This window comes from Lissotriton helveticus, chromosome 6 (genome assembly GCF_964261635.1).
Source record: "Lissotriton helveticus chromosome 6, aLisHel1.1, whole genome shotgun sequence".
NCBI classification, from domain to species: Eukaryota; Metazoa; Chordata; class Amphibia; order Caudata; family Salamandridae; genus Lissotriton; species Lissotriton helveticus.
The window spans coordinates 2,053,709,805-2,053,733,555 of NC_136067.1; the positions used below are offsets into that span (position 1 = coordinate 2,053,709,805).

The 23,751-nt window shown below is 43.8% G+C and overlaps 1 protein-coding gene across 1 annotated transcript in view; it reads right to left on the reverse strand.

Annotated features, from left to right (window-relative positions):
- The window catches only part of IFT172 (intraflagellar transport 172), a 1,142,656-nt gene that overhangs the window by 781,223 nt on the left and 337,682 nt on the right, over positions 1-23,751 (reverse strand). Inside the window, exon 24 of the mRNA XM_078650113.1 lies at positions 17,237-17,357. Coding sequence (XP_078506239.1) covers positions 17,237-17,357 — 121 coding nt within the window. The remainder of the gene's footprint in view (positions 1-17,236; positions 17,358-23,751) is intronic.

The window sequence follows — 23,751 nt, forward strand, 5'->3', positions numbered from 1 at the left end:
TGGCAGGCGACCAGTGAAGATGTTCGGTGTGATCCAAGGCTGGATCAGTGAAGGAGACGACCTGAAAGCAGAGGGGACTCAGTTCTTAATCACTAGCCAGTGATTATGTGGGCACCAGGATGGCACCGGATGAAGTCACCTCGACCAGGTGAGTGGGCGACGCTGGACTCTGCAGTCACACGGGCTAGGAGGCGTTGTCGGCGACCAGGCTGGAGGTGCGAGCTGTCCCACGAGGCTGTCAGCTGTCGGCGATGCTGGACTCAGGATTTGAGCAACAAACCTTGGCAAAGGCAAGCCCACGCGGTGGAGTCAAGATGGCTTCTGGAGTGGACCAGGAGGGTCCGGGGTGCTCCTCTCTTGGAAGGGAGCAAGGGCCAGTCTGGAGCAACCAGACCAGCGGTGAAATCGTCGTGGTACGTCGTCAAGAGGGTCACTAGCCAACGGGCAAGTGACCGGACAACGTGGCAAGCAGCAAAGAAGCAGAAGGGCCCCACGCAGATCTCGTGGATGCGGGGAGGCTGGACTTCGGTGCTGGAGCTGCTTAGGGTTAGGGCTTCTCAAACCCCAATGCACTTACTCGAGGGTCTCTCGGGGGTCGTGCTGGAGAAGCGTTGTGCAGGTCTTGAAGATGGCCGGTCCCACGGGTCTCGTCGCACCCACGAATCTCAGCTGTGCTGGATGATGTAGGTAGAGGTCAGAGATGGCAGGGAATCCGGGTCTCGTCGAGCTGGGCAGTCTGGATCCAGAGGATGGACTTACAGCAAACCGCAAGAGCTTCAATGGTGCCTGCTGGTGCAGGGTGGCTACTCCTTAGCCACAAGGGAGAGTCTTCAGAAGAGTCAAGAGTTCCTTTCGTGGAAAGTAGTTTCAAGATTCAGAATTATCTAATTTGGGAAGGGGGCCTGCTCCTATCTTTATACTAAGAAAAGGGGCTGGCACGCGACTAAGTCCTGCCCTATGGGTGGGACTAGGAGGGGGGTGGTTACACCCCTCTCCTTTGTCCGGTCTCTCCCCAGCTCAGGGGCTGGTGTGCCCCAGGAACTGGTTTGAGCCGGCATATGCACAGTGAGCACCGGGGTACCACTTGCAGTCACCTTCCTTTCAGCCCTGCCTACCTGGGATACACAAAATCCTGTCTGGGATGGTGCTGGCACCCCCCCTGACAGGAAACCCTTTGTCCATGCCTCCGTTGCTGGAAGGACTCCTAGCAGCAGGCGGGCAGACTTGTGTCTCGGTGGCAGCATCCATTTTGTGGAGCTGAGGCTATGTCTGACTTTAACCGGGGTTCACAGTTACATACATGTCGTGTCCCTCTAGAAGGGTGGAATACTAACCCCGTCGCCAGAATTGGCGAGGGGTTAGTATTCCAATTCGTATGACACCTTACTCGACATGTTTTGATAAAGCAATACCAAAGTTAGCATTTAACCGCGAGGATTATAATGCACTTAAGAGTATATGGTATAGCGTTATCATGGAGCAGCTATTTGGACTTGGTTCCGCAAGCTGGAAACGGGCTCAGCTCATGCCAGAGCACCATCTCACATAATTCCAAGCACTCTGCCTTCAGGATTGATAAGGCCTGCCATAGGAGTGACTGATAGGAATATATGTGTCCATTTTAGGGTTAGATATAGGAATACTATATCTAAAGCAAAGGGTGTTTACACCACCTTGCCCCAGCTGTCGTGCATCCAGTTGTGTCAGTTTTGGATGGCCAGCCAGGGGTGGCATAATACATGCTGCAGCCCCTGGTAGGCCCTGGGTACACCTATGCCCTGGGTACCTAAGGTACACTGTACAGGGACTGATAAGGTGACTCAGTATCCAATTAGATATGTACCTAGGGTACATGGAGTCCATTTTAACAGAGAGAGCAGGAAGCCTGGGGTCCTGAATAGCAGGATCCCAGGCCAACTAAGTCAGAAACCAGCAAAACACTAGGCAAAAAGTGGGGGGCAACCATAGTCAGGTATCCACCTTCCTACATATATAATACAATATGCAAGCTAAAAGATCATAAATTATCTTCTGAAGAGTTGGAAAAAATTCAGTCTTTTAATTTTCAAGCAATAATAATAATAATTCTTTATTCGGTTAATCACAAAGAGAAACCATAAAAGAAGCAAGTAACATAAGAAATTCATGCATACATAGATTAAAAAAGAAGACCATTTCATAAGAAGAAAACATTTGTGCATTTAAGCAAAAAGGGAAAAGGGTAATTTTGTTTCAGAGAGTCTTCGATCATTAAATAGTTTCCTTTTACTTTTTCCTTAGTGCAGTTTGCTAAAGGTTTTTTCTGTGGTTCAAAATGCATTTTAAAAAGTTTAAAACCAGGTAACAGACTTCTTCCGACTCTAAGGTTTGCAGTCTTAGAAAGGCTGGTCGACATTGTCTGAGGCCCCATCGCCTGCACAGCGGAAGTATCCAATATTTTCTGTGGGGATGATAAAATTTACAGAATAAAATGACGTGGATATTGGATTGGGTTGTTATCGCGTCGCATGGGCACGGAGGCAGGTTCGGGTCCCAGGCTTTGTTTAATGGAAAGGCGACCAGTCTGTAAAAAAGGTTCAGTCTGAGCCTGGTAAGTAACATCCTCTCGAACGTTTTAATATCGAGAGTAAGATACGGTTGAATGCCAAACGTTTGCTGGATTGTATTAGCGTGAACCACTGAAGGTTTTGCTGACTCGGATGACAGTCTTAGTGTTTCCAGGTGCCGTAGTGCGAGTTCCTTGAGTTCCTTTTTTGGGAGAGCTACCAATGATTCTGGCTGTAGGTAGTATTTTTCGAGGCCAAGGTCGGTGAAAAAGTTTCTGACGTAGCTAAGCCACTTGATTCTGTAGGCATAGTCGAGTGACATTGTGTCAGCCACTATCGACTGTGATAGTGTGTTAACTTCCGACGTCCAAATACGCCTCCACAAGAGTAGTGGCTGAATTTTAAGGAGATCCTCTTCTGAAGAGTTGGAAAAAATTCAGTCTTTTAATTTTCAAGCAAACCAGCCGACACATGTATAAATATTGAAATGAAAGCACAAAATAGATCGACATAATAATAAAGCATATTACGATGGACTATATTTAAAGCTTTTTTATATTATAGTAAAACAGTTAATAAACGATTTGTTACCTTTGCTATTTTGGCCCATGATATTTTTGCAGTCATGTTATTTTTACCGTGATAATACGGTCAGATGATATTTTTGAGTTATTATTTATATGGAAAACTTAGCGGGCCTAGTTGGGAATCAAACATGTTACCTGCAGTTCGGGGCAGTTACGGACAAGCCATCTTATCGAGTATACCAGCTATTTGTATATTGTAGACTATGCGGACTTTCATTACCATGAGATTTGGGAATATTATCCAGATGGTATATTTTGATTTGACTCATAACAACACTGAATAATCAGTCCTGAGGAACAAATTCTGGGTCCTCGTAGCGGTTGTATGTGCACTCTTAAAAACAGAGACCAATAAACCTAAAGTAATACATTTTGAATTTTGGGGAGAAGACAAAATCCACACATATGAAAAATAGGATAGTAGAACACCATCTATCAAATTTTGCCTCATTTTAAAAAGTATTGTTTTCTCCAAACTTCATTTTCCTAATTCCTATGTGCATATCATAAACCCTAATAATATCGGTCAGAAATTAATTATTCCTTAGCCTAGAGTATGAAGGAGGAATATGATGATAGTCTGGCCAGTGTTGCCTCCACGTTATCAAGTCATGGGTGAGGTTCCGAACAGATAAGAACAATAACAATATTGAAGACGAGTGTGTTTCCAAGTGTGATATATGTTCATGAATGTATTGCCTAAAAGCAATGCAACTGCAGGGCATTTTAATTGTGTTTGAAAGAAAATTAAACTTTCAGATGAGGACCGGGGGAGAAAAGGGCGATTAAGTGCTCCAATGAGCTAATGGTTCATCCACTAGCCATGTGCTATGACAATATGTTTGGTCAATCACTTATCTAACAAACTCATCACATGTACCGGCATGAAATATCCTTTTTATACAAGGTAATTAAGGACACATGCACCAAACTTGACAGCGATCGCAAATCCTTTAATCTGCTACATCAGAGGACTAGGGACAACTAAAAAGTTATTTACTATGTGTAAACCTATTTTCGGAGCTAGTAAGGTTTTACAGACTCCTAAAGTGGGTTTAGAATGCGTCCCTTCCAAATTGCAATTCGGTGCCATATGAATCGGTTGGGGTAGTAACTGATTCGCAAAGGGCCAGGGTTTCCTTTGGAGTCTTTTCCCTTTTAGAATCGGGGTGGTAGCTTCAAGTGGGGTAGGAATTAGTCCAGGGGACCACTGATACTGTCTAAAATAAAATTTGGTTCAAAAAGGAAAATGCTACTTACCAGTATGCATCTGTTCTCGGCAAGTAGAGCTGCAGAGTTGTACACTTAACATTAGATCGCCACCTGGTGTTGGGCTCGGATGATTGCATGTTGTTGTCGTCTTGGTAGAAGTCTTTGTAGTCACGAGATAGGTGACTCCTCCCTTGGATGATAGTGCGCATGGGCATCAACTCCATCCCCAGATTGTTTTTTGCCATGATGGGAAATGATGGAGTTAGTAGAAAGATAGAATAAGGATGTCTATGCGTGTATATCTAATTAAGATAAAAACGAGAACAGATACAGGTCCCGGGGAAGCGGGAGGGCGTGTACAACTCTGCAGCTCTACATGCCAAGAACAGATGCATACTGGTAAGTAGCATTTTCCGTTCGAGGCATATGAGCTGCAGATTGTACACTTAGCATCGAGTGTGCAGCAGTGTCTCCCCTAGCGGTGGTCACCTGTATCAATTGCAGTAGTTTGAAACAGAGTTTTGAGGACAGCTTGGACTACTGCAGCTTGCTGTTTAGCTTGCACATCAACACAACAGTGTTTAGTGAAGGTGTGTGCTGTAGACCATGTCGCTACTTTACAGATGTCTTCTAGGGGAATGTTCCCTAAGAAAGCCATAGAGGCTCCTAGTTTGCGTGTAGAGTGCGCTCTAGGAGGAACTGTTAAAGTGCGTTTAGCTTTTTGGTAGCATATTTGTATACATTTAACAATCCACCTTGCAATTCCTGATTTGGAAATGGGGTTGCCTTTATGTGGTGGAGAGAAAGCTACAAATAGTTGTTTTGTCTTTCGAAATGATTTTGTTCTATCAATGTAATATAGAAGGGCTCTTTTGACATCTAGGGTGTGTAGAGCTCTCTCTGCTACCGAATCGGGATTCTGAAACAACACAGGTAATTCTACTGATTGGTTTATATGAAAAGGAGTAATTACTTTAGGAAGGAATTTAGGATTAGTTCTTAGAACCATTTTGTTACGGTGTAATTGTAAGAATGGTTCTTGTATAATAAAAGCTTGAATTTCACTAACTCTTCTAATAGGTAATAGCAATGAGGAAGGCTGTTTTCCATGTGAGAAATTGTAATTCACATCTGTGTAAAGGCTCAAATGGGGGTCCCATGAGCCTAGTAAAAACAATGTTTAGGTTCCACACTGGAGACGGTGGTAACCTAGGAGGAATAATTCTTTTTAATCCTACCATGAAAGCTTTAATTGCTGGTACCCTGAACAATGACATATGTTGTCTGTTTTGTAGGTATGCTGCAATGGCTGCAAGGTGTAATCGTATAGATGAATAAGCCAGATTACCTTTGTTAATGAAGCAGGTAACAGATAATATTTTGGATGGAAGCATCCAATGTATCAATTTGATTATTTTTACAGTAAATGGCAAATCTCTTCCATTTAGCTGCATAGCAAGCTCTAGTTGTAGGTCTTCTGGCTTCTTTATTAATATGCCTACAGTCTGGTGGTAGGTTAAGATATCCAAACTCTAAGACTTCAGGAGCCAGATCGCCGGATTCAGTTGGTTTGGATCTGGATGTCTGATGTCTCCATGGTTCTGCGTTAGCATTGATGGTGTTAGAGACAGGTTTTCGTGTGGAACTAGAGAAAGTTCCAACACCGTGGTGAACCACGGTTGACATGCCCACGTGGGAGCTACTAGTATCATCTTGAGAGACTATTGTCTGAGCTTGCGTAATGCTAGTGGTATTAGTGGGATTGGCGGAAAAGTGTACGCAAATCTGCCAGACCAATTCATCCATATCGTATTGCCCTTGGACAACGGGTGTGGAAGCCTGACTCCGAAGGCTGGGCATTTTGCGTTTTCGTTTGTGGCAAACAGGTCTATGTCTGGATGACCCCATTTGTGAAAGAATGGTTGAAGAACTTGTGGATGTAGTTCCCATTCGTGAATTTGTTGTGTCTGTCGACTTAACAGATCTGCTATCTGATTGTGAACTCCTGGAAGGTGTTGTGCAAGCAGATGTATGTTTTGTGGAATGGCCCACCTCCAAATATTTTGTGCAAGTTGAGACAGTTGCAGGGAATGTGTGCCTCCTTGTTTATGTATGTAGTACATGGCTGTCATGTTGTCCGTCCGGATTAAGACAGCTTTGTTTTGTATGTGTCCTTGAAAGGACTTTAGTGCCAGGAAAATTGCTAGCAATTCTAGGTGATTGATGTGAAGCACCTTTTGTTGAGTAGTCCACCTTCCCTGAGTTGTGTGGTGGAGCAGATGTGCTCCCCATCCTGTTAGGGATGCGTCTGTTGTCAGTACTATTTGTGGAACTGGCTCTAGGAACGGCTGCCCTTTGGATACATTTTTGGTGTTCCACCATTGCAGAGAGCAATGTGTGCGGCTGTCCACCAACACCAGGCCTGTTAGTTGTTGGTTCCACTGTTCTGCCAGACATTCTTGTAGTGGATGCATCTGCAGTCTTGCATATGGCACAATAGAAATGCAAGATGCCATCATGCCTATTAGTCTCATGAACACTCTGGCTGCGAGAGTGTGTTGGTGTTGAAATTTTGTGACTAAGGTTTGAATGCTCTGTATCCTTTTTGGACTGGGATACGCTAGAGCTGTAGACGTGTTTATTGTAGCCCCTAGGTATTGATGTACATGAGAGGGTTGTAGATGAGACAGTGTAGTTGATTGTGAATTCCATGTCGTGCAGTCTTTGAATGGTCTGCGTCGTGAGTTGGACACACTGATTGAATCTTCTAGATATGGGAAGACATGGAGGTGTTGTCTTCTGAGATGTGCTGCTACTACTGCTAGGCACTTTGTGAACACTCTCGGTGCAGTTGTGACCCCGAATGGAAGGACTTTGAACTGATAGTGTTGTCCTTCCAGTACAAACCTGAGATACTTCCTGTGAGAAGGATGTATAGGAATGTGGAAGTAGGCGTCCTTTAGATCTAGTGTTGTAAGGAAATCGCCTTGTTGCAGCAATGGGAGCACTTGTTGCAAAGTGATCATATGAAAATGATCTGAGTGTATATATTGATTGAGGGGCCTGAGGTCGAGAATTGGTCTTAGTGTCCCGTCCTTGTTGGGTATTAGAAAGTACAGCGAGTAAACCCCTGTTCCTTGATGTTGTAAAGGGACTATTTCTATTGCGTTCTTTTGAAGAAGTGATAGTACTTCTTGTTTGAGCAGCGTGAGATGTTCTGTGGACATTGGACGCTGTCTGGGTGGTATGTGTGGAGGGGTAGCTGTAAGTTCGAGGCAATAGCCATACTGGATAATCTGTCTTACCCACTTGCCTATTGTTATAGCGTTCCAGACAGGTAGGAACTGTGTTAGTCTGCCCCCACAGGAGTGGAATGCTGTTGGGGGAGCAGAGGCAAGTCACTTGTTTGTGGTGGAAGAGGTTCGATTGTTGTTACTCCCTCGACCTCTTCTCTTATTATTGTTGCCTCTATAGCCTCCTCTATAATAACCTTTACTAGAGGATGTTTGTGTGTTGGCTTTGAAGGAAGCTGAATTGTCTGCTCCAGTTTGTTTGGAGCCTCCTCTATAAAAGGAGCGACGAAAGGAGCCTCTAGCTTGGGTGGATTGTAAAGCTCCCATAGACTTGGCTGTATCTGTGTCTTTTTCATTTTTTCCAGTGCTGTGTCTACCTCTGGACCAAACAATTGCTGTTGGTTAAATGGGGCATTTAAGATGGTAGTTTGCACTTCCTGCTTAAATCCTGAGATGTGTAGCCACGCATGACGTCTAAGTAGGGCACTAGTGTTTATAGCTCTAGATGCAGTGTCTGCTACATCGAGAGCGCACTTAATTGAGGCATTAGAAATGAATTTGCCTTTTTGTATGAGGTCATTTGCCTGCGCTCTGTATTGATCAGGAAGATGTTGTAGCTGATCATAATGAGCTCTATCATATCTTGCAAGGAGGGCTTGTGTATTAGCTATACACAATGTATTGCTAGCCTGGGCAGCTATCCTCTTGCTTGAAGCATCTATGACCTTAGACTCTTTATCAGGGGGTGGTGCCTCACCTGATGTCTGTGAGTTAGCTCTTTTCCTAGCATTTGACACTACTAGGGAATCTAAAGGTAGCTGTCCTTTAATATAGGCAGGGTCTGCAGGAGCGGGTCTGTATATTTTCTCTATTCTAGGGTTTAAAATCCTAGCATGTACTCAATCTTTAAATACCTCAGGGGCATGTTTAATAACACCTTTGATCATAGGTAGGATCTGAACAGATCTTTGTGATTGTTCAAAGGTATCTAATAAGAAATCCTCTTCTGCCTCATCTGAATGCATTGTGACTTTATGATATGTGGCTGCCCTGTTTAATAGGTGCCCAAAACCAATATTGTCCTCTGGTGGAGAAGGTTTGGATGGGTATGTATGTGGGTCAGGAATATCTGGCACATCTTGTGGGTTTGGGTACTCCCAGTGTGGATCATCACTAGGGTAGGGGAAAGGCTCATCTGGGTCTACCCCGCCTACTATGCTGTATTCATCATCATTTTGAGGTGTATGTGAAGAATGATGAGGAGAATTATCTGGAGAATTTATAGGTGAGATATTAAGAGGAATAGGAGATGAAGGAGATGAAGGAGAGGGAAGTATAGGAGAAGAAGGGTGCATAGGGGATGTGGCACTATCCTTCTTCTTGACAGGCACTGCAGGTGTAGGTGCTGTGTCTGACTTACTCTTCCTCTGTGGTGTAGTAGATACATGACCAGTCTTTGGATCAATGTACATTTTCTTTTGTAGAGGATCAGGTTGGAAAAGCTCCTCTTCCTGTGGAACCGTTGCCGGCGCCGATTTCTTCGGTTACGGGCGTGGTTTTTCCTTGTCTTTAGACTTAGGAGCTGTAATAGGGTCCTTTGGATTCGGTTTCGGCATCAAAGGTATTGTTTTTGGGGTCGAAGCTGGTTTGGTCGGCTTGGAGGCGTCCGAAACGGGCTTCATGTTTTTGTCTTTTGAAGTCAACAGTTTCGGAACCGGGGCTTCTTTCGGTCTCGGTGCCGAGGGGGCTGGTGGGATCGGCACGTGCGGTTTGCTTGGTAAGGAGCTACCGAAAGGCTTAATTATTTTCTTCGGAGCCGGGCTCGATGGCGGGGCTTTCGAAGTGTCTTTTCAGTCGCGACTGGGCCCCATGGGCGGAGTGTTGACCCTTGCCTTCGATTTTGATGGGGATGGGTCAGGGGCAGTAGTACTCGTGCGTTGACCCAAAGGTATGGAGTCATCGGAGTCGTCTGCCTCGGACACGATTTATAAATAGTCAGAATCCTCCTCTGGAACGCGCGGAACCTCTTCCTTGGCGAAGATATCCACCGGTTCCGGCGCCGATCTTTGCATGTTGTGTCGACGGGCCCTTCGATCTCGGATAGTCTTCTTGGATCGAAAAGATGAACAGGCTGTGCAGCGTGACTCATCATGTTCTGGTGATAACCACAGGTTACAGGCCTTGTGGTGGTCACTGTGTGGAAACTTTGCTCCACACTCGGGGCATTTATTGAATGGCGTCTTTTCCAGGAGGTGTAGGCCTCACGGCGTGGATAGGCCCAACGGCCCGCGTCGACGACCGGAATCGAGTAGATGAGTCGATGTTTCGTATCGAACTACCGTTCAAGGTAGATTTCAGAGCGGAAAAGTTACATCCGAACCCAGTGGCAGAAAAAAACAATCTAAGGATGGAGTCGATGCCCATGCGCACTATCGTCCAAGAGAGGAGTCACCTATCTCGTGACTACAAAGCCTTCTTCTAAGACGACAACAACATGCAATCATCGGAGCCCAACACCATGTGGCGATCTAATGCGAAGTGTACAATCTGCAGCTCATATGCCTCGAACAGACTTGTTTCCTTTAAAGAAATGCTTTAAGAAAAAAGTATTCAATGTTGAAATGCAATTACAGGGATGGTGGTCTGCTAACCCTTGAAGGCCACCACCCCTGTATTGTAACAATTGGAGGGAGTCATCATTTGCAACCTGTTTAATGAATATTAATTAAGCAGGTAGTACTGGGGCTCTATCCAATTCAGTATTTTGCACACCGATCTATTAGTACATAATTATGTTTCAAAATTATATACTGGTCGCAAATAGTAAAGCCATAATTTGCAACCATTTTTTGTGACCAGTTTCTTCGTACTTCTGCCTTTTCAGTCCTTTAAATACAAGTTTTTATCATCACGCTCTTCCCCTTAAACACTGGGTTAAAACAGGGTTTGGTATCCCAGTCACCAAACTGCCAGTGTGGCAGAAACAGTGCTGCCACTATGCTGGTGGCAGCAAGAATGTCAAACTTTAAGCTGTCTGCCATTGCACATATACTTTCACCTCAAATAGCTCCTATTTGCATGCTTGGAGCCACTTCATCAAGAAAAGAAGATTTGCAGCAGGTCCACTTTGTCACTGTGTATTGAAGTTCTGGGGACAGACTTCTAAAGTAGGAGTATACTCAGCCCCCGAAGTAGACCCGCACTTTAGAAGTCTATTGCAGTATGTTTAGGTGTATGATTTATAAAGCACTGGAATCACCTACGTAGGTATATCTCCACGCTATAAGAAAAAGAAAGTACAGGACACGCATAAATCAGTCCCAGAATAGTTCAGTCTTCAGGAGTTTCCTGAAGTGAATCAGGCTGGGGCATTTGCGCAGGGCCTCCGGCAGGATGTTCCAATATTTGGAGGCATGATAAACAACAGTTTTGCCACCTATGGGTAATTTTTCTGTAGCAGGGGACCACTAGCAGCCTTTTCCCTTCAGATCTAAGCAGTCTGTTTGGCCAACAGAATGTAAACTTGTCTGCCAAATAGAAGGGACTTCTACCATAGAGTGCTATATGGGCGAGGCAGCAAAGTTTGAATTTGATTCTTTTGTGGATCGGCAGCTAGTGGAGCTGTTTCAGCAATGGCCTGGAGGCAGTACGGGACGGCTTTTTGAGAGCCAAGCGTGCGGCAACATTCTTGACTATCTGTAGTCTTCTCAGAAGAGATTCATTTTCTCAGACCAACAGAGCGTTACAGTAGTCAAGACGATCAATGACCAGTGCCTGGATCAGAGTTTTACGGACAGTAGGAGGCAGCCAATGGAAAACTCAGAAGCCTTAGGGTGTGGTAGCAGGTCCCTGGGGATGTCATAACTTGATCCCTCATGGATAACGGGACTACACTTGATACTACACTTGATCTTAGCCAAAAGGCCCAGAAGCGAAGCGACATCCATGAGGACCCCAAGACTTTCTGCAACCGGAGTCGGGAGCGGGTGGGGCCCAAGACAGCCGGCCACCAATTAGGCGACCAGGTTGTTTGAGCCGGGCCAAGCAGCAGGATTTTGGTCTTGGACGCATTTAACTGAATACAGTTTGCAGTCATCCAGGATGATATGGCGAGCATGCCCTTAGCGAAACGATGTTCAACTAGCTCTGTATCCTTATCAAAGGAAAAGAGCAGTTGGATATCGTCAGCATAGGAGTGGGAATAAAACCATACCCTCTAATAATCTTGGCAAGGGGGGCCACATAACCATTAAACAAGGTCGGACTCAAACAAGAGCCCTGGGGCAGCCCTTGGTAAGCTTCAATGTTTGGGAGCGAAAGGGGCCAAGATTGATTGGGTACGTTGATCTAAGAAGCTAGTAAGCCATTTAAGTGCCTGTCCCTACACTCCAGATTCTCTCAATTGATAAACCAATTTCTGATGAGAGACAGTGTCGAAGGCTGCTGTCAGATCCAATAAAATCAGCAGCACAGCCTTATTGTTGTGCAACTGCCTTTTTATATAGTCTGTATCACCAATAAGGGTAGTGTCTGTAGAGTGATTGGGTCTAAACCCAGACTGGGAAGGGTCAAGGGTACCTTGAGATTCAAGATAACCCATCAACTGAGTGTTAACATACCCTTCTACATTTTGCTCATGAGTGGCAGAAGCGAGAAGGGGCGATAGTTGGCAATCGCTTCAGTGGATAGATGAGCTTTCTTCTTGATTGGTAGCACTTGAGCGGCCCTCCAATCAAGAAGGAGTACCCCTTCACGCAAAGACGTATTAAGGATGTCACAGATGAGAGGCGCCAGGAAAGCAGCTAATAGGACAAATCCATGAGCTGGCATAACGTCTAGTGGAGATCCAGATTTCGCTGTTCTTAGAATGGCTTCAACCTGAGGTATCAGTATCGCATTAAAATGCTGAAGGCCTTCGCCCTCACTACTTATGGTAGGGGGCGTGAGTTGGAGAGATCCCCGGGATGGGGGCCCTGAGGAAATTGATTGTAGATTCGGTTTATTTTACCATCAAAATGTTTCGCTATGCTGTCACAAAGACCCTGAGAGGGGAGCATCTGCTGGGTACAGGCTATAGGAATGGTGAAAGTGTTAAGAATTTTAAAGAGTTCTTTTGTTGAATTACCTGCCTGATTGAGTTTTAATATGACCTTGTCTTTTAGTTCCTTTAAAAAAAAGTTATGATAGGAAGTGAGAGCAGTTTTATAGGTAAGTTTCTCTGCATTTAGTGGCTTTTACGCTAAGCATTTACATATAGATTTTTCCTTGGGTAAATCAGAAGTATAGCAATCTGCCCATTTTTTATGAGTATTGATTGTTGCTGTTTCAGGGAGGCAAGAGTATCTATTACTAGAGTAATGGCCTCATTGAAGAGCGTGAGCTTCTTGTCAGTATTCAAATGTTAATTGAAGATAGGGGTCCAAACTTTTTGCTGAAGGAGTCAGGCGTGACTCTATGCCATTGCCTTCGGAGACTACTAAGGGAGTGTGCAGGAGTATGATTTATAAAACTGATATTAATCTGGAATGGAATTGAAGAGTGATCTGATCAAGTCACTGGACAGGGAAAGATCAGAAGATATGAGGGGCGAGTTAGTGAATATGATATCCAGGGTATGCCCTGCCGAATGGGTAGGGCCAGTATTGATCTTTGGAAGGGTCAAGGAGGCCATATATGGCAGAAAATTAGCAGCCTCTCTGTTCACGTTTTTTTCACTGTGAACATGGGGCTATTTACAATTCTTTTGTGCTAAATAGGTATGGTTTAGATTGCTGGCCACAGAAAGAAGGGAAGCTAAGGGATATGGCGCCCAGTTGGTTGCTCTATAATTGAGCAGCCTGTCCACCGCCATTTATGAAGGCATCATGTCATGCCAAAATCATGTGACTAAATGAGAGTTCCTGATGGTAGAGGAGGCAGTGGCTCCAGCATCAGGGCCACCGCTTACCACTGTTCTTTAAATGGGCAGCAGTACGCAGAGAAAGAAATCTTCTGTGTACAAATAAGTAGAATAAATGCAGAAGGTGTGTTGGTACATGAATAAATCAATATGCATCTTCCAATTTGCTGCAAACAAATATTTAAAGGAGTTTAATCTCAAACCAGTTTTGTGTGGTGAAACGTTCACCATACATCTATCTACCATCTCTCCTAGATAGAAATGCAAGCAAAGGAATTCATAAATTAGCATAATTCGATAAATTCCTTCTCATTAGCTAAATAATTCGATATTTAGGCTAATGGGAAAGGGAGCTGAATGTCCTGGCATTCTTTCAATGGTTACAGGAATAGCTTATTTTCTGTTTTATTTTTACGCTATCTGCCGCCAATGGCAGCAGACACTGTAGTGTGACAATTCAACAGATGTTTATATTCTGGTTTATCAAACTATTTGGAGCAATACTGGCGATGTCAGCTCAGATATATTGGTACTGAAGAGAAAGACACTGGGTCATCTGAATTAAGAATGGGATCTCATGGTAATCCACCAAGCAAGAAAAGACCATGGGCTCTGGACTAGCTGAGGGCTGTGCAGAGCTTGCATAACTAAGGGCAAATTTATGGCTCGAATTTCCCACCCTGTAAAAAAATAGAGCTCTGAATTAAAGAGTAAAGCAGTTGGATAAAGAAGGCATAAAGATAACTGGTTTATGTAAATGAGGTGGTCAGGCAGTACTTAACACTGGCAGCAGATGAGGGAAGCAAATGATCTGGGTGCAAGAGGAGAAGTCTGTAGCGTCTAATACAGGAAGTCCAAGAACACACTACTTCCCTACCCGATAAGGCCATCATCACACCTGATTTAATTCAGTAAAATTAACCTAAATGTGTACATGAAACATTTTATCTTTGAAGGGGCTCTTAAACCAAGTGTCTCCAAACAGTCTATCACAAGCTACCTGCGGCTCACAGACACCTTCAGAGTACCTCACAGTCTTGAATTCATTTTTAATGAACACTGGGTCTCATTTTTCTTTCAAAGTTAAGGGTAGGCTGTGTTTATATTACATTATTATCTTCAGGCTGCAGATAGTATGGTCTGATAATGAGGACTGCTGGAGTCAGATGTGAAGAACTGAAGCACTGAGGTATTTAAATCTTAAATAAAAGTCCTTGTCAAATCAGTATTAGAGCATGAGAACAAAATGATGCTTATGAATGCTTTTAAATTGGAGAAAATTAAAATGAAAGTTAACTTAATGATTAAGTAAACACTTCAGTTGAATTTACCTCCCATTTCAAAGTGTCACATGTACGAACAGCAGGCCTCTAGCTCCCAGAGACTGTGCCATATTTACTACTGAAAATAGTCTTTTTTTTCTTTAAATGAGAGAAATGTAAAGTGAAGAAAAATATTTCAATAAAACATTTAGTAGTAATGTTTTTCTCTACTTCAACTAAGCTAATTATGCCATAATATGTTATGCAAAAAACACAGTTGATGGACAGAATGTAGAACAATGTCATACATTCACCCCAGTACAAGGATCTGGGCCTAAATCCATCGTTTTTTTGCACTCCACACCACCCTGGGTTAGACACTGGCTATATGCAAATCAGCTCTGACCCTGTGCCTCATGGGAACAGTCCAGTCCGAACTACCAAGCCATGTCTTTCCCAGACCGGAATCAAGCATCCAAGGACCGGTTTCTGGCTATCAGCCTTCATCAGCCTGGATAGCTTGACTCCAGTGGTGTGGAGAGCCTGGGACTCACGTCTGAGCATACCCAGCCCACTCGGGGTGAAAATTGCAAAAAACACAGTTGATGGACAGAATGTAGAACAATGTCATACATTCACCCCAGTACAAGGATCTGGGCCTAAATCCATCGTTTTTTTGCACTCCACACCACCCTGGGTTAGACACTGGCTATATGCAAATCAGCTCTGACCCTGTGCCTCATGGGAACAGTCCAGTCCGAACTACCAAGCCATGTCTTTCCCAGACCGGAATCAAGCATCCAAGGACCGGTTTCTGGCTATCCGCCTTCATCAGCCTGGATAGCTTGACTCCAGTGGTGTGGAGAGCCTGGGACTCACGTCTGAGCATACCCAGCCCACTCGGGGTGAAAATTGCAAAAAACACAGTTGATGGACAGATGGATTTAGGCCCAGATCCTTGTACTGGGGTGAATGTATGACATTGTTCTACATTCTGTCCATCAACTGTGTTTTTTGCAATTTTCACCCCGAGTGGGCTGGGTATGCTCAGACGTGAGTCCCAGGCTCTCCACACCACTGGAGTCAAGCTATCCAGGCTGATGAAGGCTGATAGCCAGAAACCGGTCCTTGGATGCTTGATTCCGGTCTGGGAAAGACATGGCTTGGTAGTTCGGACTGGACTGTTCCCATGAGGCACAGGGTCAGAGCTGATTTGCATATAGCCAGTGTCTAACCCAGGGTGGTGTGGAGTGCAAAAAAACGATGGATTTAGGCCCAGATCCTCGTACTGGGGTGAATGTATGACATTGTTCTACATTCTGTCCATCAACTGTGTTTTTTGCAATAATATGTTATGAAGCACTTTAATTTCCTCCCATTTAAACAAATGGCTGTATTTGTCAGTGATAAATATGCCACAGTGTCTTGAGGACACTGGGTGCAAGATGCCTGCTGTTTGTAAATGTGAAATTCAAACGGGAGAAGATTTAAATGTTGAGTTTTATGGAATCCATACTAACAAAGATAACTCTTCAGTTTAATTTTCTCCCATTTCAAAGTGTCACATTTACACACAACAGGCATCTTTGCTCCCAATGACTGGTAGACACGCTGCCATATTTATAACTGAAAATTTTAAGTGCAGAAAAATGTTCCATATTATGAACATTTTTGCAGAACATTTTTCTGCACTTTAAGTTTCTCCCATCTAAAACAAATGGTTGCTTTTTTGTGTTAAACAGTGACACATATGGGGAAAGGTATGTCCTGTGCCACAAGTACATGTGACACATGTTCTAATTCACCCATACACATACATACCATTCATAAGCACACATGTTCATTCAGCCCCAAAGACCATGCTCACAATGACGTACATGACAGCCCTGTCATAGGGCCCCTAGTTAAAGTATTTTGTTCAAACCATAGTATCAGGGTCAAGGAACAATAAGCTCAAAGTCAAGGAAGCTGGGTGTGGGGGTGTCTGGTAATACTAAGCGAGTGGCTTGGCCTTCAGCAGCTCATGATGATTTTCACTGATCAGAAATAGCACTCACTACAGAAAAGGATGGAGACTCCTGTCTTGTACAAACATTGTGGTGCTGTTGAAAATCTGCATCCTATTGGACTGAAGTGCCTGAATGCTCATTAGAAACATCAAAATGATCAAAACTGACAACAATTAGGCCTGTCTGGTGGGGACGAACCTACAGAAATGATAAACAAAAGCCTGATAGCATTTGCTGTGAATATAAATATGCCAAGGTTCCAGTTCTATCATGTCAGAACAAAACAAGAAGGCATTGAGGCATAAGGTTTGCAGTCATGCAAGGGAATAAAACAAGGGATACACAGGAAGGATGTTCTGTTTGTCAAGCTTGTAACTCAGAATTGAGGAATCCACAGGCAGATGTATTCATCAAAAAGCTGCACTTACCCAGCTTCAATGTAGTGGTTAATAGCTGCATCCAGCTGCTTCTGCTGCACCAAGTAATCTCCCCAGGACTCTTCCAACTTGACTACTTCGGATGGGAATGCAATACGTGCAAGCTCGACAGCTGTGGTCAGAGATGGAGCAGAATAAGAATGGGAGACCATCAATAGCAGGTTTGAAGCCCAGCTCACCAAACAACTAATTGTATTCACTAACTCAAAATGCAAAAGTGACAGTAGAGATTAACCGCTAGATGAAGAGGTGGGGATGTCCATTTTGTACTCATTAATATGAAACCCTAGATCAAAAAGTGTTATTAATTATTAGCATAAACTCTATGTCTCGTACCCTAGGCTTCTTCTTGTCGGACGTACAGACCACACAGAGAGGCAATATGTATTTATGTCACTGGCAGTAACAGATCACTATTGTATTTTCATGGACAAACTGAGTCTGTGGCTGATGAAAGGCTTAGGAGCGGGGAACACCAACCTACATCACAAAGATGAACTCCAAATTCATAGACATCCATTTACAGCTTTTTACGAATACAGTTTGTTTTATAACAAACTGTTGCTTTGTAATTGCATGCGATGTAATGGATGTTGCGTTGTAAAAGTTTCATTGTAATGGTAGTGCGTTGTAAAAGTTGCGTTGTAAATATTGTTTCCCCTCCTTTGGCATCGAAGTCGCTGCTGAGTCGGAACTTTTCTTCAGATCCGAAGATTTTTGGTGCTTTTCTGGTTTCGAGGCCTTATGGTCTTTCGGTGCCAAAGCGTTCAGCACTGAGGCCTTTTTTGACGTTTCATTTCATAAACTTTATTCGATGGTTGTAAAAAAACATCATAAAAGTATACAAGTAAAAACATTGCACGTATAAAAGTTACAATCAACAGGGGAAGTGCATGCCATACCGATTACTTAGTAGGTGCATATAGTATTAAGTAAATCTAATCTTAACATTTTAATTAAAAACCATACTTTTTCTTGCTGTAATAGATTTTAAAATAAAGGTTGCAGTGAAAAAACAAAGGTCCGGGCTAGCAAGTGAGAATAATAATTTCATAGCGTTTCCTGTAGTATACGTATTATATTTCAGAAACAATGGTTTAAGGTAATAAATACGCAGAGCTTTATACAATGGGCAAATTAGCAGAAAATGCAGGGTACTTTGTTTAGTGAAACCGTCACACGAACAGGGGGCAATAGAATGACGTTTCATTGTGGGAAATGCCACCAAATTGTGTACAATGCCGAGTCTAAGTCTTGTCAAGACAAATTGGTGGGACCGTCGGCTAATGGCATTAAGGTACATCGGTATACCTAAAGCATCGTCTCTAAGAGAATAATAAAAGACATGAGTTATATATTCTCTTGATTCTGCTTTTCGCCTGTTGGTTTTAGCCCTCAGAAATTCAGCTTTAATCTCATGTTTGGACAAGGTGATTGTACATGCAGGATCTTTATCTACATCCATATCAAACAAGTCGTTAAAGGTTGAAATCACATACTTTAGCCAAGGAATTTTATACGCTTTTTCCAGATGTAAACAATCTTTAATAATTTCTTTGGTAAAGCTAGTTTCAACCTTGGTCCAAATAGATTTCCAAACCAATAATGGTCTCAGTCCAATTAGGTCAGTTAGATAGTCTAGCCCTAGTTCTATGTGGGTTAAATCGGTAGATGCCGATGGTGGGAGACAGAGTAATCGTTTGAGGAACCGATTTTCCAATATTTGTAGGTCCGTTTGGTTCCGATGACCCCCAGACCCCGGAGCCGTACAGTGCTATTGACGTGCATCTATGTTTATAAATATTCAGCATATCAGGTATACGGCGGCTTCCCAGTTTTGAAGCAAAACGGAATACGCCTAAGGAGGCCTTCCCCATCCTTGCTTTTACATTTATGTCCTCTGGTATCCAGGATCCTCCATTATTAAAGGTAATACCCAGATAGCAGAAATTTTCAACAACCTCAATACGGTTTTCCTTAAAATAAAAAGATTTAAGACAATTAACCTTTTTGCCGCACACCATTATAAATGTTTTTGAGTTGTTAATTTTAAGTTTCTTCCCCTGGATAAAATCATAAAAACAATTCATCAGCTTCTGGAGGCCTATTGGAGTTCTAGAAAGTAAAACGGTATCATCAGCATAGAGCAATACCGGTATAGGTAAACCTCCTGCTTGAGGGGTATCAGCCTGCACTTTCTTTTATTCCTGCTCTATTGAATTGATGAAGAGCGAAAAGAGCAACGGGGCCCGAACGCATCCCTGTCTAATGCCAGATTTAACCTTAATCTTTCTGGTGCACTCCCCCTCTGGTCCATATCGGATTTGGGCCGATAAGTTGGAATAAAGCCTTGCTAAAAAGTGGATAATAGCGGAAGGAGCGCCCATGTCCAGTAGAGTTGACCACAACAAGGTGTGGTCCACCAGATCGAAGGCACTAGAAAGGTCCGCAAAACACAGGTACAAAGAGCACGGTTTGGCCTTGGTATATTTTCCTATAATAAGGTTAAGATTGATACATTGTTCTATGGTACCAAGGCCCTTTCTGAAGCCATATTGGGATCGAGCAAGAATGTTGTTGTCTTCAGCCCATTCTTCCAAGCGCATCAGTAGGACCCTGCTCATGATTTTTAATGAGGAATCCAGAAGGGAGATAGGGCGGTAGTTCTTCGCCTCTCCTCTATCTCCCTTCTTATGGATTGGAATAATAATGGATTCGCTCCAAGTTGACGGGGTCTTAATGTCGGCAGCGGCATTAAAAGCTAGGGTCAATAGTGGGCTCCACAGGGCCAGATCGAATTTGTAGAGGTCAATAGGAACCCCATCTGGACCTGGGGCCTTCCCACCTTTACTACTATTGATCGCCATGTCGACTTCATGGAGGGTAATTCCCAGTGGTTGGGGCGATAGGATGGGATTATTACAGATATTAACTGGGGTCTCCCTAGTTGGGTCAAAGATCCCAGTAAAATGTAGGACCCAACTATCTTCGCTTACTTGAGCAGTAAGCACAGGGAATTCTTCCTTCTGGAGGAATGGGCTATTGATAGTACACCAGAACAGTTTACTATCCCGAAGGGCTGCAGCTTTATTCAGATCATCCCAGGCTTGCTCTCTCAGTTCTTGTTTCCTGCGTTTCAATTCGATGTTATATTCGGCCCTCAGATGTTTAACCACTCCCCTGTCTCTAGGTAAATTGGATAGCGCTTGCTTAAGAGCTTTTAGTGCCTGGGTGCACCCTCGGTCGAACCAGCCAAGCGTTTCTCGTTTAGTGGGGGCCTTATTAGTAGTAAGGGTTTTCTTAGTTATAGTGCACAGTTCCTCAAAGTTATTAATAGTACTTACAGATGGGGCATCGGTTTCAAGGCAACAGAGTATCGCCTTGGAACCGGCACTCACAACCCTGTGATGTAGAATCTCAGATTTTTCCCCACTCCATTTAATCCGTATCCCGTTTTGCCTACATGGAGTGATATTGTCGACTTTTTTGACGTAATGGGAATGTGTATCCCCGATTTTGGTACCGAAGGTGTTTTCTGGATGCTGGTATGCGGCTTGCTCGGTCCCGAGCTGCTGAAAGGCTTTCCCTTTGTTTTCGGTGCCGGGCCCGGAGGCTGGGCTTCTGAAGTTTTCTTTCGGTCTCGACTAAGGCCTTCAGGCGAAGATTTGACCGGAGCCTTCTGTTTTTCGGGTGGGGCAGGGGCAGGGACATTTGTACTCACTCGTTGCCCTAGAGTGATGTAGTCATCGGAGTCGGTGTCGTCAGCTCCAGAGACGATCTCGAGCTCTTCTGAATCCTTTGCCTCTGGAACGTCGGGCCTTCATCGAAAATGTCTTCTGGCACCGGTGCAGCCTGTTGCGCCATAACGTATTATCCAGCCCGGCGATCACGGATGGTTTTCTTGGATCGACAGGAGGTGCAGGCTTGGCAATCCTTTTCTTCGTGTTCTGGCGATAGACAAAGGTTGCAGACCTTGTTGTGTTCACTGTGTGGAAATTTAGTGCCAAACTGGCGGCATTTTTTAAATGGAGTCCTTTCCATTAGCTGTACGCCTGAATAGTGCCAATAGGCGCAATGGCCCGCGTTGCGCCCAGAATCGAAGATTTGGGAGTTAGCGCGTCGAAAGGCACACAAACTAAACAATACCATTGAGTGAGATAGGTTGCGCGTCGAAAGAGGTTTGGAAACACGGTGCCGAACCGGAGCGCAGCAAGTTACATCCAAACCCGATGGTGGAAAAAAACTATCTGGGATGGAGCCGATGCCCATGCGCACTATTGTCCAAGGGAGGAGTCACCTATCACGTGACTACAAAGACTTCTTCCAAAACAACAACAAACTGCAAACATCCGAGCCCAGCATCAGATGGCGATCTATGCACAAGTATGTATCTGTAGCTCATATGCCTCGAACACATGATTTCGTATCAGTGCACAGGAGCAATATCAGCTCTCTCAAAAAGGAGAATACCGAATTGGGCCAGGTGGATGCTTGGAGTTCCCTGCACCCATAACTCAAAGTCTTCTTCTATTACTCAGTAGTCCAATCCTCCTACTCCTGCATTCACGTCCTATTTCTTATACATTCTCTCCTAGGATGCCTAGAATACCCCATCCCCCTGATATTACTCTCTTAAACCACACCAGCATAGAAACTGCTTGGAGGGGCAGAATCCCACAATCACAGAGGCCTTCTCTTTTTTCGTTTTTTATTAGCATTTGTGATTTTATAATAACCACAACAACAGATATGGTCATGAAAAGGATTTCTTATTCCTGTGATACCGTAGACATATCAGTACATCACTGGTAAAATTAGCCAGAGCATACACATCATATCGCCCAATAGCTCTTTTAAATATGGATGCAAAGCTTTACACCTAGATATGGCATAATACCTAGTGCCTCTCGTCCTTAGCCTGATAAAGAGGAGCCAGATTGCCTCCATAAACCATCGACAAGGAGATGATAACATTATACAACCTGCATTTCTGGTTAAAAAGGCACACAATCGTAAAATGCCGTCTCTGATTTTATCCTTAGATGCAGAAAAAGCATTTGACAGAGTTAGATGGACCTTTCTTTTCACCAAAAATCCAACCTGGTTATATAATAACAAACTAAAATCATGGCAGCATATTCCTCCCATACAGCTATCAGGGTCAATGGCCAATGCACAAACCCCATTGTACTTGCGAGAGGCACAAGACATGGATATACACTACCCCTTTTTTATTTGCATTAGCATTTCAACCCCTGGCCATTAAAAATAAACAATCTTGTAAGATATCGGGGATCGTCTTTGGCGGTATAACTCATGAAATTAACTTACATGCAGACAATATACTCCTCACATTAACCTACCCCTCGGAATCGCTTAAGTTATTTAGAATTACTGAGGAGTTTGAGGTGGTTGAGAGCTTCAAAATTAATGCGGGGAAGTCCATCACCCTTAATCTATTCTCCTCCCCTCATGATAAACAACATCAAAAAACCCTTGTCTCCTTCAATGGGAAAGACACTCCATCAGATCTCAGCCTTTATATTATTACTCGCTTACAGGGTTGGACTAAAGCGAACTGGTCTGAATACTGCAGAGGCTATCAGAAGGTGGTGCCCTCTCTATATATCATGGTTAGGGCGTATTCACAGTGTTAAAATGAATATACTTCACAGAATACTTTATCTCTTTCAATCCCTCCCCATCCCTATCCTCACAGTAGATATCAACACCCCTTCAGAATAAGCTCCGATCATTTATTTGGGAAGCTCAAAAACGCAACATTTCAAACCAGATCCTCATGCTACCGAGGTACAATAGAGGTCTTGCCTGTCCTAATTTGCCTGAATATTATTAGGCATCGCATTGATGCTATTTGTCGAAATGGATGGTTTGGGAGAGAGGCAGAGGCTTTGGTTCTACAAAGACAGCAAATAGCATGTTGGCCTTTAAGAAACTTGGCTTGGCTTCCTTGCCATGCTCTACTCACAAGCGCATACTCAGTCACCTCCACTAGAATAGTGCTTGAATTTTGGGATCAGGTGGAGACCAGGAGAGGTTTTACATCCTTTCCCTCCTCTAATACACCAATAGCAAGAAACCCCGATTTTACGTCTGCAGCATCCCCTGCATCATAATTCCCGAATTGGGAGAAGGGAAACTGCAGAACACTGAGCGGCCTGTTCCAGGCAGGGCCACTTAAATACTTTAAGCAATGCAAAAAGGAATTGATCCAGTTTCAGAGGCGTAGGGCTTTTTGGCACAGAGCCCAGAACCCCACGCCGCCCAGCTTGTTGCAATACCACATGGTAGTGATGCTGTAGTGAGGACCTGAACCAGTGCAATAGGTATAGTGACCAGTTGTCCATGAGAGTGTCAGTCAAGGCTTAGTTGAATGGTAGCAAGGGCTCATACAAGGTCAGCCCAGGCTGTAAAATGTCAGTGAGGACATTAGTTTATGTCTCAATAGACGACAAATGTAAGTCCAGGACTTCAGAAGCTCGTCC